We start from the raw sequence: 14,972 nt of genomic DNA, 5'->3' as shown, positions 1-14,972 counted from the left end.
TTTTTTAAATACTTTTCAATAAAACAATAAAAGTAATCACAAAATAATACAAGTTATAAGCTTGAGTTATTATCTTCATTTAATTTATATAATAACCTTGCAGCACTATTGGCAAATACAATTTTAGCAATATGTTCGTTTCTTATTCATCCGTTTTCTAAACGGGTACGATCGAACGGAGAGAAACGTTAACCATTTACAAGCGTTACAAAATAACTGCAGATTATTATAACTAAATATTTATTCTCCATACGCACACATACATACTACACTACTTAAAGTTTTGCATACACTTAACTTGATATATAGGCATCAATGTACGCACATTTTAACTTTTATATGCTCCATTTAGTGGTTTAGCAAACGTTTGTAGAGGAAATCATGCTTTCGTATGTTCGAAAGCGAAGTATTACAGCTATATTAAAGATAAATCAAGCACCATGTGTGTCCACACAACGCAACAAATCATCTAATACACCAAAGCATGTAAGGATTGGCTGTTCGTCTGGGTTTTGGGGTGATACCACCACTTCTACAGCCCAGCTCGTACAAAATGGCAAAATTGATTTTCTTGTTTCTGACTATTTATCTGAGATTACAATGTCACTTCTTACCGCTGCAAAAAGGAAGTACCCAGAGTTGGGTTATGCTCCTGATTTTGTGTCTACATCAATTGGGCCGCAAATTAAAAGCATAAAAGATAAAGGGGTACGTGTAGTAAGCAATGCTGGGGGTACAAACCCTCTTGCTTGCGCTGAAGCTCTGAAAGCTGCTGCTGAAAAATCTGGGACAACTCTGGATGTAGCTGTTGTACAAGGAGATGACATGATGCCTCAGCTTAAAGATCTATTAAAATCCGGAAATATCAAAGAAATGGGAAGTAAAAAATTGCTCCCGAACACTGTGATGAGCATGAACGCCTATTTCGGAGCAATCCCCATCCTTCGTGCACTTGATCTTGGAGCAGAAGTTGTTGTGACAGGAAGATGTGTTGATAGTGCTCTTGTGCTTGCACCTCTAATGCATTCATTTGGTTGGAAGGTTGATGATTATGACAAGTTAGTGAGTTCACTTAATTACTTTACTATATCATTATATATATGATAGTTTTGTTCACTAACTTGTTACCATTAGAGCCTTAGACAGTCATACAGTAGAGTTACAGCCGAGTAAGTCTCACTTTTCCACTAGCTATGAATGCAACTCTCCTATTCTCGCCTGGCAGTCGTTATAACACGGATGTTCTATTAAAAAGTAACTTACTTTACAGGTTAGCAGCTGGAAGCTTAGCTGGCCATCTCTTGGAGTGTGGAGCTCAATCTACTGGTGGAATATTCACAGATTGGGAATCAGTTGGGGACTGGGATGACATTGGGTTTCCTGTGGCTGAGTGCTATGAAGATGGAGCATTTGTTCTCACCAAACCTGATAACACAGGAGGAATGGTCACACCTTACACAGCTGCTGAACAACTGGTGTATGAGATAGGAGACCCAGCTGCTTATATTTTACCAGACGTTGTGTGTGATTTTCGGAATGTGAAAATGGAACAACAAGCAAAAGATCGGGTTTTAGTGAATGGTGCAAAAGGTTACCAACCTACAGATTCGTTCAAAGTGTGTGCGACGTATTTGGATGGTTTTCGATGCACTGCAGTGTTCAGTGTTGGAGGAAAGCGTGCAATTGCTAAAGGTAATACTGAGTGTTGATTGATATCAATAGAAAGTAATAGATGGCCTGTGACTGCACTAATTACATTACAACTTGGGTGTTAGTTAGGTAATAAATCTCAGGTCTTTAAAAAATAACCTCACCCAAAAAAATTACTTTCGTAACAAATTTTAACATAGATATAATTACTGCTTCTTAGAAATTGTTTCGTGTTTCAGCTCACCGTACAGCCGACAGCATCTTAAAGCGAATCCGCTGCATTTTCAAAGTTCTCGGCTTAAAAGATTTCAAGCGAGTCCATCTACAAGCTATCGGTAGTGAAAGCTTGTATGGGGATAATGCTCGCAAGTATGGGGTGGATGGGGAAGGTCCCAGAGAAACAGTTATGTGGATAGCTGTAGAACATGATGATAAAAAGGCTCTGGGTGTATTTGCTCAAGAATTAGCAGCAGCTGGAACAGGTATGATGGTAAATGTAGCAAGAATAAAGAGAAGTTAATTAAAATATTTCTCACTTTTAAAGTTGAATGCAATTTTTAAAGATCATTTATATAAATCTAAAACTGCCTTTAGGGGAAATTTGTTTCTTCTACCAACAGATCTTTATCTATAGTTTTATTCATTTATTTACTCTAATAATATTCCTTGTTTTCCAAGCCAGCATCTGTAAAATATCACTTACCAGTTAATTTTTTTAATGTTTCTGCAGGTATGGCACCTGGTTTAACAGGCATCGTAGGGGGTCGTCCAAAAGCAAGCCCTGTGTTGAAACTTTTCTCTTTCCTCCATCCAAAGTCCCTCGTTCCCGCAACAGTGTCTAAATCTGGGAGTCCAAATGTCCAAGTTGATCATGATGTTCCTAATGATGTGGTGGAGCAAAGATCATCAGAAGTCCATGATGAAGATGTCCCATCTGGAGATTGCTCATTTATCCTGGAGGACCTTGCTTACACAAGGAGTGGCGATAAAGGAAACAGCGCTAACATTGGAGTAATAGCACGGCACCCATCTTACGTGCCTTACCTTCGCAAGCATCTAACAGCCGAAGTTGTTTTCCAATACTTTAAACATTTATTCGTTGATTTTGAAGAGATGCCAGTTAAAAGATATGAACTACCTGGTATTAATGGGTTCAACTTTGTCCTCACTAATTCACTTGGTGGAGGTGGTGTAGCATCTTTACGCACAGACCCACAGGGCAAAGCTTTTGGCCAAATGATTCTTGACCTTGAGCTGAAAAATCTACCCAACTTCGACACTTAATTAAGTACATATGATGTAATCAAATTTTATTGAAAAATTATGTATTATTTTGTGTTATTGCTGAAAGTTATACCTTGAAATGTTTGGATTGATAAACAATATGCATATTGTATAATTCAGCTTAATATGTTATATTCATTTTATGTACTTAGACTTGTACTGTACATATGAGTTTTAATTATGTTGGCAAGTTAAATCAGTGCTGTGTATATGACAGTGTAAAATCCTTTATTTTTGTATATCTTTCCTATTATACTATTTAATCTGATGTCGGTGCAATTATACAAATACATTCAGAATTTAATTAAATGAGTTAATTGTTAGTTCTCGTCTTGTAGATTTAGGATCAATTTTAAAGACTTTGGGTAACATGTTAAGTGACCTCTTATATTATAACGATTAATTGTGTAGGTATCTCTTTGGGTACCTTTATCCAAGGCCCCAAAAAACATTTATATAAATACTCCCCAATTCGCCTAGTCATAAACGCAGTGTTGGCGCCAACTTGAGGATGAGTGAGTACGATAATTGTAACCGCCAGGTGAGGCTACCGAGTATTACTGTCTCGATTAGTGTTGTGATGTGTTGGCTAATACGTCAAATTATTCCATAACACATAGTAATTGCTGTCGTGGCTAGTGTAGAAAGGTATTAGGTGTAGGTAGATATCTAAAATATAGTTAACTGTTAAATTTTGATGTCGGAAAGTTATTTTGTAAGCTTTTAAGCATAATAACAACTATGATTATAATAAGACTACCACTTTTTTTAAGTTTTTGCACTATACCTTACTGTGTAATGTATTATGTAATTATGTTACTTTATTCTTGTTTCATTCAATAAAGAAGTTACACCTTTTTAAAAAGATATCTTGTTGATTTTAACCACTATGATTAACCTAACAGTGTAATTTGTAATTTAGCAATTATGTAACTTTATTTCTGTTTCATTTCATACAGAAGTTATAAAGAGTGGTATAATAGTTTCACTAATATAATTAAAGATTCACTAATATAATTGAACATGAGCTTATTTTACCTTACTGTGGAACATGAGCTTATTTTACCTTACTGTGCTATTTTCATGTTATTATTTAACTTTATTCATGTAAGTATATATATTTCATTTATTGTTTACCTTTATTTATTTATTTCAATACAGAAGTTAGAACATGGCAGGTGGCAAACAACCTAAGAAACAGTTTGTCCCTTTCTGTGCTGGCATTGCATGTGGAATATTTATCTCAATTATCCTTTTCATTGGTTTTGCCACACCTGCTATACTGAAGAGTTTATGGAAAAGTAGCGTCGCACCTGTGTTGCCTAAAGAGATAAAGTACAATGATCATGGATATCACCCTGGTAACTTAGTTTAAATGAATTTTATGTTTAACTTATTTGTATTGTCAAGGTAATGTTTTTTGTTTGTGTACTTTTTGTATTACTTTTATATAAAAATAATATACAGAACATTCATGTTTGCAAATAACAGGTAGTTTAAAACATAAAACCAGTTAATTTAAAACTATAGTTTTAATCCTGAGTGATTATAACTAAAGTGGTAGTTGTACTTAACACTTACTTTACAAATTACAAAACTCATAGATTAGGACTGTATGCATTATGATAATGTGTTATAGTATTTCTGGGTACATATAAACACCTCTAACCCTACCAACCCGTACTAGATTGTGTTATGGGCCTCATAGTGTTTAACACTACTGAGGGATAAATAAGTTACTTTGTTTGTTTTTATATCTTTGTGTACATATAAACATTGTACCAACCCCAGGACCCCATAATAAACATAAGGATAAATAAATAGGTTAGTAAGTTACACTGATTTGGTACTATATCTTTGTTAACATCTAAACATTGTACTTTTCCCACTAACCCCAGGACCCAATAATAAAGATAAAGGATAAATAAGTTACATTTATTCATGGATTTTTGTAAACATCCGAACATTGTCCTACTACTAACCCTACCAAGCCAATAATAAACATGAAGAATAAATAAGTTGCATTAATTACTAGAAGTCCAACCATGGGAAGGCAATGTAGTTCCTTCCAGCATCAACTCAACTATTCCTATTGATCTTGAACCTGAGCCTGTTGAAGTGGAGGTATGTAGATTATGATTCCAAAGAATGGAAGTTTAGACTGTATGCGAATTTTTTCCTTCTAATATTTAAACATCAGAAGTTTGTGCATCTATGTGTAGAACGCCATAAGAGATCGGATTTAGGCCAGAGTTTTCTCATTAGTTAATATTTATATTATATATATATTTAAAAGAAATTGCATCTATATGCCTATATTATAGTTCTACTACGTCTCCCATTACTATAACAAAATGTAAAAAGCATATGTGGTTAAAATCTAGGCTAAATAAAACAAGTTTCATAAAAATACAATTATACTTCCACCCAGAACCCAGCATGGGAAGTGAATTTGACGCCTGTTCATATTCCTGGTTTTCTTCTTCAAGAATTAAAACTGAAGAAGAAAGTTTTTGTCGGAGTAATCAACCCATCGGTGGTCAATACTCCTAACATTGAACTTATATTGAAAACATGGGCAAAAGGTGAGTTACTATACTCGAATAAATATCTCATACTATCCTTATGTGAAAAAAAGAAGTTTAATTGTTACCTATTTATCCTTGTATGAGAGGCAGTGTTCAGATCTATGCAGTGTATAGGTACCAATTTTTAAAGACACAGGGAAGGCAGTGATAGTTAAACAAACATTGTTGAGGAATAAGTCTGACTTTAGTTGTAATGTTTAAGTTTACTGATTGATGCAATGCAGATAAATCTTGCCCACCCTGCCACCCCAGGTTTGGTGCCTATGAACAAATGTGTTTGATTTCGTCAAACGTGTTTCTGCTTATCAATGTAACAACCAAAGTTTAAGAACCCTTGCTCTAATGACTTGTGCAGATTTTTAGAAAGTCACTTTATAGTTTTTGTTTATGTATTATGATGTTGAAAGTAAAAACTGTTAAACAAGTTCAGTTACATCATAATAGTTATTATGATGTTGTTATGTTATTATGATGTCATAACTGTTATTATGATGTAAACAAATGTTTCTATGGCAGATTGGATGGAGAATGGTGATGGTGACATCACAATATACACCCCGATGGGTGTTGACATCACAAAGACAAAGAAAGCAAATATTTATTATCTTTCGGATGTTCATAACCAATGTAAGTGGCCAAGTATTAGTAGGTGTATTATTATTTTAAGATTGTCTTAATAAGGACAAGGTATAGTAGGATGGGGGAAATGGGACACCTTTTCATTCTACTTTTTGTCCCATTTGATAGTAAACAAAACACAGTCAAAGAATTATAAAACTGCATCCTTATGATTCCCACAGACTGTTGTTAATTGTTTCTGGATATTAAGCACGATCTGGATATTTGGTTATTATGTGCTGAGGGTGTCCCATCTTCCCCCATCTTACTAATATATAAAGCTAAAATAATTGGTCTGCTCCATTCTTCGGCTCCTTGAAAATGCAGTTTCAATTTGACTGTTAAATGAATAAGCAGACATATAGATACTCTAAACTTATATATTTTTAATTTATGTAGATTTTTCACGTTAAAATTTAACAACTAAAAAATTTACTATATTATAAATAAATATAGTAGAATTTTTATGTGGTAAACTTCCTTTTTTTACAGTCAGTCTTCAAAATCTCCAAGAAGGAACAATTTCAATGATCTACCAAACATTGGAGGACATATGTAGCCAACATATTGATGCTTATCATCATTTCTTTGTGGTGGGTGGGAACACATATGTTAGTTTGGATAAACTACTTAACTTCACTAAAAGATTGGACGACTCAAGTGTGCTGTGGATTGGTAAGATGTATCGTGTTGTTTTAATGTTTTAATTAGACATTACAAACCATAAACTGTGTCAGTTTTCTGTTTTAAATGTAAGCATAATATATCTAAAAGTTAGCATAGAAATATGTGGATTGATAAGACATGTAACATAATAATGGGATGTTTTACTTAGGATTGAAGAAATCATTTGCTAGGTTTTTTACCGGTTTTCTTGTGAACCTACTGTTTTATTATTTTAATTAGCCACTACAGGTCATGTGTCAACCTGTTTAACTGTGTTAACCTGTTTTAAAAGTTAGCATATTCATCTGTTTTAAAGACCAAATACTTGAAAGAAGCCCTATTATGACACCCCATATGATGGGCCTTTAAAAAGACAAACTACTCTAAGTCTCCAACGCTACCATATGTAATTGAATATCAAAATGCAATTTTAAAATACCGCTAAAAACTGAAATGTATACTTTTTCTCCTTCCAGGCCACAAGGAAGACACAAAGGACCGTTTTAAACATTTCATTAATGAGCCTTCATCGTATTGTAGCAGTGGTCCTGGGTTCGTATTATCACGACAAGCACTTCAATTGTTGTGCCCACGATTGCCTTCATGCCAGCGTGACTATGGATCAAACACTGTACCACCTGGATTACAGCTAGCAAGATGCGTGAAGAGGTTTCTAAACACCTCATGTACTTATACTGACAAGGTAACTAATTATATGGAAGTTTTACCTTTTTTATTTCAAAGCGTTTGATAGTTTCACATCAAAACTTCCCTTATTTTTTTTACAATCATACAAAAAAATAAAATAAACACCCCATGCACTTATGCTAACAAGGTATCTACTTATACAAAAGATTTTAACTTTTTTTGTACCATGTTTACTTGAAGTTACATGGGCTTTTACATAAAAACGTTCTCATATCTCTGTTACAACCATACAGAAGAAAATTTTTAAAAAATGATAAGAAAAGTTTAAAAAAAAAATAAAAAAAAGAGGAAAAATAAAGAAAATTCTTTGTTCATGCAATTAATCAATTACCCTCCTATTTTAATTCAGGACATCTTCTATAAATCCCCCATCACACCTGATCCTTACTCCACCTCCCACCCATATGATGACAGCATCACTGTTCACCCTGTATTAGATGATGTCACAATGTTTAAACTCCATCATTTCTTCCTTTCACAACAATTGAACGAAACAATCAGGTATTGTGACATTACTAACGGTGTAACTTTTTTTTGTAAAGCAGGTATGAATAGTAGCACCCTGGTTGTCAGGGGTAATGGACCAACTCTGGTCTAAATCCCAGGTCACGCTGTACGATCTTACCCACTTGAAATAGAATAGGGAAAAAATGGGTTGTTTTTTTATATTACCAAGCTTTAGTACAGGCATCTGTGCACTCACTAAAGGTTATACCTTTATAAACTGTTAACACATTTTTCCTATTTAAGTTGAACAATGTTGTTTATGACATCATAGATCGAATGAATATCTGCACAACATAATACAAACCATGGACCGAGTTCTTGTACAAGAAGGTGGAATGTCAGATGATCGACTTATCCTGGGGAGGAATGGGAATGAAAACAAGTAAGAACATAATATATTATGTATGTTTATATACGTGGATATTATATCACATTTCTTTTGTTGTAAATTGTACATCGATATGGGATTAAAATTTTGGGATTTGTCAATCACTTGTATGGTGTACTCAAACACCTGATGTACACAGTCAAGTTATAATGTGCAGTAATGGGCCAACTGTTGCCTAATTAAGGGCTGATGGCGTCCCACGCTGTTGGACCTAAACGCTGGTATAATAAAATAATGTTCCCACACCAAAGCAGTTTTTATATTACATTATGCCTTGTGGCTGGTGGGCAACAATATATCAGCAAAACCTGTCATAATACCCATTAATGTTACCTCACAACCAGATATCGTCATGGCGACGTGATCACATGGGAGCGAGTTGAACACGGAAACGGGAAAACCCCTGATGAGATACTGGTAGTCAGTGAAGCAGAACCGAAACGCGAATTATCAAAATCTGATAAAATATCTATGGATAAAGTGAAGGTGGCCGCCATGACTCATTACAAGGTGGGTGTTTCATTTTCTTTTTTTATGATTTGTCTGCATAAACATACAGTGACGAGGACTTTCTGCTCGGCATTTTTCAGTATACGTCACAATCAACAATTCAGATTTGTTTTCACAAAGTTGTAATTCTAACTATATCATCAGTCATTAGTCATTTCAAGTTGTGGGGGTTGTGATTTATTTCATTTTCAGTTCTGTGTTATTGTTTGTTTCCATATGTGCCTAACATGGGTATAACACAGGGCATACAAAAATACCTTAAAAACAATTAGAGCTACCTATAACAATAAGTGAGCAATTTCCTGATTTACAGCCAGTTTGGATAAAAATCGTTTGCTTATAATTTAATATTGAAACACAGTATATTTCAAAATTGAACCCTGCCAAATAAAACTATTTAAAGAGAATAATTTGTGCAAGTAAGCGTTAACAATGTGGCAAACTATGCATGTCTTCATTCACACAATCTTTATGCAAACAGGAGAAACTTGGTGACGCACGAGAAGTGAAAGCTGGCGATATATTTCGTCGTGTTGTACCTGGTGTTGGTTACCAATATATGGTGGATGTTTTAAGTGGCAAGGATGAGGTGGGTTGTTGTGGTATACTTGGTCATATTAGGTCATGATATGATGATTTAGGCTAATAGTGGTAAATTGTTTAATTATTGTTTTAGATTTATGATACATTAAAGTTTTTTAACATACCTTCATAGTAATTTGCAGACTCTTGACCTAAATTCATGGTCCATAATTGTTCCTCATATAGAATAAAATGTATCTTCATAGGCCATAGCTCATTCATGACCCTTGTAATCAGTGGGGCAGCCAGAAAAAAAAATAAGGGGGAATTTTAATCAAAAAATTTTTTTTTAATTTAAAAAAAATATTTTTTGGGGGTTTAAAAGGGGGGGGTTCACGACCCCTAAAATCCCCCTGGCTGCGCCACTGCCTGTTATTCACCATACACCAACCACCCATATGCATCTACAGGTAGCCACTGTATGCTTGGACCAACCTTATGGCAGGATGACTACGATACGAAGCCACACCTCACCTAATGTTAAAGTCAACTTTGTTCTTCCACTGTTAGAAGGTTCACCTTACTTTAAAGATTTCATGCAGATGTTTGAACAGGTGAAGCTGCAATGTAATAATATATTCTATAACTATGGTGTGGATGTATATATCTTGAAACCTTGGCCTTATGGAATTGATAATTTACAAACTGCCTCAGTGGGGTCTAGATGGTAGCACCTTGGGTGTTGGGGTAATATACCTACATCCCAGGTCTCAGATGTGCCTCACTGAAGACTCACCCTTATAGAATACACTCTCTATTATTGAGTGTCTATAAACTGCCTCAGTGGGGTCTAGATGGTCACACCCTGGGTGTTGGGGTAATAGACCTACATCCCAGGTCTCAGGTGTGCCTCACTGAAGACTCACCCTTATGGAATAGATTCTCTATTATTGAGTGTTTATAAACTGCCCCATTGGGGGTACATACTAGTTTAGTACTTGTATGTGTTGTGATAATTGGGCAATATACTGCTTTAGTGGAATCGAGTATGATAAACTTTACATAAAGATATGCCCATTGCAATAATATCCCTACAGATACATTCAGACTCAATGTTGTTTTTTATATTAAATCAACCCACCTCTCCCACAGGCTTGTATGTCAATTGACCGAGCACAGAACGTTGCGTTACTAGTTGTCTTGTACACCCCTGGTAGTGGAAATGGTTCATTTGATGAGAAAAACTCAGATACTCTAACTCAGCTTAACTTGTATAAGCAAAAGTATCCAGCTTTGTCACTTAGGTGAGATTTGTGGGAGTTTCATGTAGGCTTGGATGTGCGAACTGTTACCGCGAATAATACTGGATAATATAACTTAATCTTTTGTATATAAACAATTGAAAATGGGCAAATTGTTGCTTAAATCTCAAGGCATGGTATCTTGCACTGTAGGACCTCACCCATATAGAGTGGAATGTGCATATACAATGTTGGGCCAATGTCCCAACTCTGGCCTAAATCCCAAGTCCCATGGTATGCCACACTGTAGGACCTCACCCATATAGAATAGAATGTGCATATACAATGTTGGGCCAATGTGCCAATGTCCCAACTCTGGCCTAAATTCCAGCTCCAAAAAGCGTGCCACTCTGTAGTGTAGGGTCTCACCCACATAAAACAAAACGGTTTTGCAGCCCTAAATCGGACCAGCTTTAATTAAAGTAATTATTTCTCAAATAAAACTAAAGTTCTCCCTCCAACAGATGGATAAACGCAGGGGATCGTCCATTCTCCAGCATAGGAGGAACATGGATGGCTGTGAAAGCTTTACCTGCCGATACTTTGCTATGCTCAACTGACTTGTTTATGTTGGTGAGTACTTGGTGCAAATAGTTGTGATTTTAAATGAAGATTTATTCAAAAATTCTCATTAGCTTAGAACATTTCAGATCTTCTAGTGTGACATGCATACCATGATAAAAAAGTTTAACAAGTTTATAATCTGTAGATGCATTTAAGAAAGACTGGATATGCTCATAGAGCTAAAAATAAAAAAAAAGGGTTAGGAATATTCTTTACTTCCACTACAGTATAAGAATTTTCCTTTTTCTAAGTTTATGTTTATCTAACATGGAATAAACATTATTACAGATGTCTAACATAGAAATATCACTACAGATGTATAACATAGAAATAACATTACAGATGTCTCCCGAATATCTTCACCACGCCCGACTGAACACAGTTCCAGGTGAACGACTTTCGTTCCCAGTTCCGTTCCAGCGAGTTTTGCCGGTGAGTGCTCGAACATATGTTATTGGACCAATTATAAATATAGTAGGGTGTGGAAGATGGGACACCTTTTCATTCTATTTTCTCGCCCGATTTAGTAGTAAAGAAAGAACATTTAAAGAATTATAAAACCGTATCTTCAAGACTCCCAAAGACTGTTGTTAATTGTTTAAAACACGAGGGAGGGTTCCTAATTTATGTCATTTTTGTTTCATCTAACTGTTTTTTAACCAAGCCACCTAATCAACAGTAGTGTCAACCATACACATATAGAGTATTTGCCTTTTGCCCTAAGAATTTGGTTCTCAAACTTCTACCATTGGTATTGTATGTGTGTTTGGGCAAGACATAAAAATTTACATTCATTAAAACATTTTTGACCATGATAGCATTCGCAAATTTTCTGTACGAATATAAAAGAATTATTGAAATTAACTTATTTATTCTAATACGTCAGCTCAACGATAGTCATTATAATTTGGTGTCTAATTTTACCCATTACTTCTAACCTTTTTCGCACAATATATAGTTAGATAATGCCCTTTCTGTAGAATAAATGGATGAATGAATGAATGAAACTTATTTAGCCCCTATGGCGCACAACTATAGTATAACACGGGTGTCCAATTGTAATTTGTTTAACGTTTTCCCTCCACCATGCAGTTAGATAATGGTGATGAAGGAATATCAAGATCCAGTGGTTTTTGGAGGTCGTTTGATTACGGGTTGTTTTGTGGATATAAACAAGATATAATGAGAGCTTGTGAGGGACAGAACTTTGCCAGGTAAGAAGGGGTGTTACTTATGTGTAGATTGAGTTGTATGGTATTTATATAGATTAAATACCCATGGGTTACTTTACTACGTGGAGTCATATAGTAGCGTAAGTGGCCACTAAATCTGTTGTAGCACCCTGGGTGTTGTGGTAATAGGCCAACTCTGGCTTGTATGGTAATTATGTAAAGTATATACCCCTGGCATACTATATAGAGTTATATAGTATTGTAATAACCTTGGAGAAAGCAATAATGGACAATGCTTCAGCCCAGTGGTCACTAAATCTACTTAAATCTGCTGTACCAACCTTGGTGTCTGCTTAATAGCAATAGGCTTTGGCATGAACCCCAGTTTCCATGGTGTGTCACACTGTTACACCTCACCCATATATAATAGAATTGACAAAGATTAATGTTAGTTCCATCAATGTTTCACAGTGGAGCCGATTTATATGAGCGTGCGTTATCGACCGGTCTTGATGTGTTTCGAGCACCTGAGCACGCTTTGTCCATCGGGTGGCATGAGAGAGAATGCAGAGACGAACAGCTATCGGTGGACGAACAACGGAATTGTGAAGAGATGAATAAAAATCTTAATCTCGCTTCAAGTGCAATTAATTAGGAATAGGTTTAAGTTGAAGTAATTATTATGTAGTCTATTTTTATTTATATATATATATGAACTTTATACTTCTTATTATTAATTAATTAATGCCAATTTTGGCATAAATCCATTTCCCATAGCGTGTTACACTGCAGGACCTTCCCCATGTAGAATGCAAAAGTTTTAATAAATATTATGTTACTTATTCTTATGTATATGAACTTTATAAAATTGTAAAATATGGGTGTTTGGTCTAACTTGGGCAGTATAGGTCATAAACTAAATTAAGAACAACAATGTTACAAGAGACAAAACTTCTGGTTTATGAATCTGCTTTATGTTTTCTGTATAATGATAAATATATTTTGCTACAAGTTTAGCATTATTATTTATTACAAAAAATATTTTAGAACGTTTGCTATTTATCAGTTCTAATTATTTTCTATTATAGTAATTAATTAATGAAATAATTTAAGTTTTAATCAAATTGGTAATAGGGTTTTTTAATTACTAGTATTAATTAGATTAGAAGTTAATTGTTCAAAATATTATTAATCACTTTTTGTTATTATTTCAATCATTTCATTTATTACAAAATATTGGCCTATTATGATGTCATATTCTTGATTGTTTTGTAAATAATATCTCCTTGCCTTGGTAGTGAAACCATTATTATTTACGGTGCAGTAACTTTTTCTTTGTTAATTTTTGCAATTTAGTTCTAAACTTTCATCTAACGATATTTTTGATAGTTTTCACTGGAAATGCGCAACATTTTGGCAGCTGTATAAAATATTCAAAGTTATTGGACTTCTGAGAAATATATACAGTTGTATTTTTAATATTTGGCGCTTTTTCAAAAAAATATTTAAAACAAAGTAGCCCTCAGCTGTACTAATTATCGTGTAAACATTTTTTAACATTCGTTTACTATTTTACTCATATACAAGACGTACTGTATTTTGTATTTTTAAGTTACTATACTGGCTGTATCTCTTCAGTGGTTTATATTCTTGTATTTTGTATTAAAATGAATTCATAAGATCAGATATTTGTTACTATGTCATAGTTTATGGATAAACATACACAAAATATTGCTCAAAATGGAGTACAGTGCCAAAAAATGTGGCTATACTAAAATGTCACTTTAGATAACCTGGTATTCAGCCTGTAAATTCTTTTTAATTAGACGTCAAACAAATATTGCAGTTACAATTTACCACATTTGACTATAAGCTTTAATATTGGGCGTTGTTAATATTGGGGTAATTAGCAAACTGTGGTTTTACCCAAATTTTTCGATTTTTTAATATCAAAATTTTGTAATGCCTTTTCGGCAAAATTTTATATAAATTTCTCGATTTGCAACAAAAATGGAAAGTTTCCATTTTTTCCGCTTAAAGGCAAAAATGCAATAGTGTCCATACCCATTGGCATGCTTTGCCCCAAGACCTCACTCATAGAGTAGGATGCTGGTTTGCTACACATAGAAAATCTGTGTTTGATTTTTGAAACCAAATACTGATTTCTTTCAGCTTTTTGTAGCCTATCATATTCCACGTGAATGGAATAGGACAATGTATGTTCTGTTTAAATGGAACCAATGTCTTACACAAACATGGTGTGTTTGTATTGGAATGTACTAAGGCTGGGTTCATTGAAACATGTCCATACCAAGTTTGCTACAAGTTAAAGTCAGATCAAACTTGGTAAAACATGAGATAGTGTTTGGAAAGCATTGTAGAAAGAAATACGTAAAACCTAGAAGTTGCAAAACTCTTGTTATTTAGTTAGCTCAAGTTAAAGTCAGATCAAACTTGGTAAAACATCAGAGTGTTTACAGAAAGTATTTTAGAA

At 34.4% G+C, this 14,972-nt stretch overlaps 2 protein-coding genes across 2 annotated transcripts; both read left to right on the top strand.

Moving 5' to 3' along the window:
• The first annotated feature begins 29 nt into the window (after nt 1-29).
• Nucleotides 30-3,243, top strand: LOC149736029 (uncharacterized). Its single transcript, XM_089878404.1, has 4 exons — nt 30-1,058; nt 1,271-1,692; nt 1,890-2,132; nt 2,381-3,243. Exons 1-4 carry the CDS (start codon nt 382-384, stop codon nt 2,932-2,934), a joined length of 1,896 nt encoding a protein of 631 aa, XP_089734530.1. The 5' UTR covers nt 30-381; the 3' UTR covers nt 2,935-3,243.
• Nucleotides 3,244-4,075: 832 nt separating this feature from the next.
• LOC149736028 (chondroitin sulfate synthase 3-like) lies at nt 4,076-14,162 on the top strand. Its single transcript, XM_089878403.1, has 16 exons — nt 4,076-4,295; nt 4,970-5,058; nt 5,366-5,519; nt 6,039-6,149; nt 6,633-6,815; nt 7,283-7,509; nt 7,864-8,015; nt 8,293-8,403; nt 8,754-8,919; nt 9,401-9,508; nt 9,912-10,055; nt 10,594-10,745; nt 11,207-11,315; nt 11,649-11,738; nt 12,399-12,520; nt 12,950-14,162. Exons 1-16 carry the CDS (start codon nt 4,106-4,108, stop codon nt 13,131-13,133), a joined length of 2,292 nt encoding a protein of 763 aa, XP_089734529.1. The 5' UTR covers nt 4,076-4,105; the 3' UTR covers nt 13,134-14,162.
• The last annotated feature ends 810 nt before the right edge of the window (nt 14,163-14,972 follow it).

This window comes from Ciona robusta, chromosome 5 (assembly GCF_009617815.1).
Source record: "Ciona robusta chromosome 5, ASM961781v2".
Lineage (NCBI taxonomy): Eukaryota > Metazoa > Chordata > Ascidiacea > Phlebobranchia > Cionidae > Ciona > Ciona robusta.
This window is presented reverse-complemented; position numbering and strand designations above follow the sequence as displayed.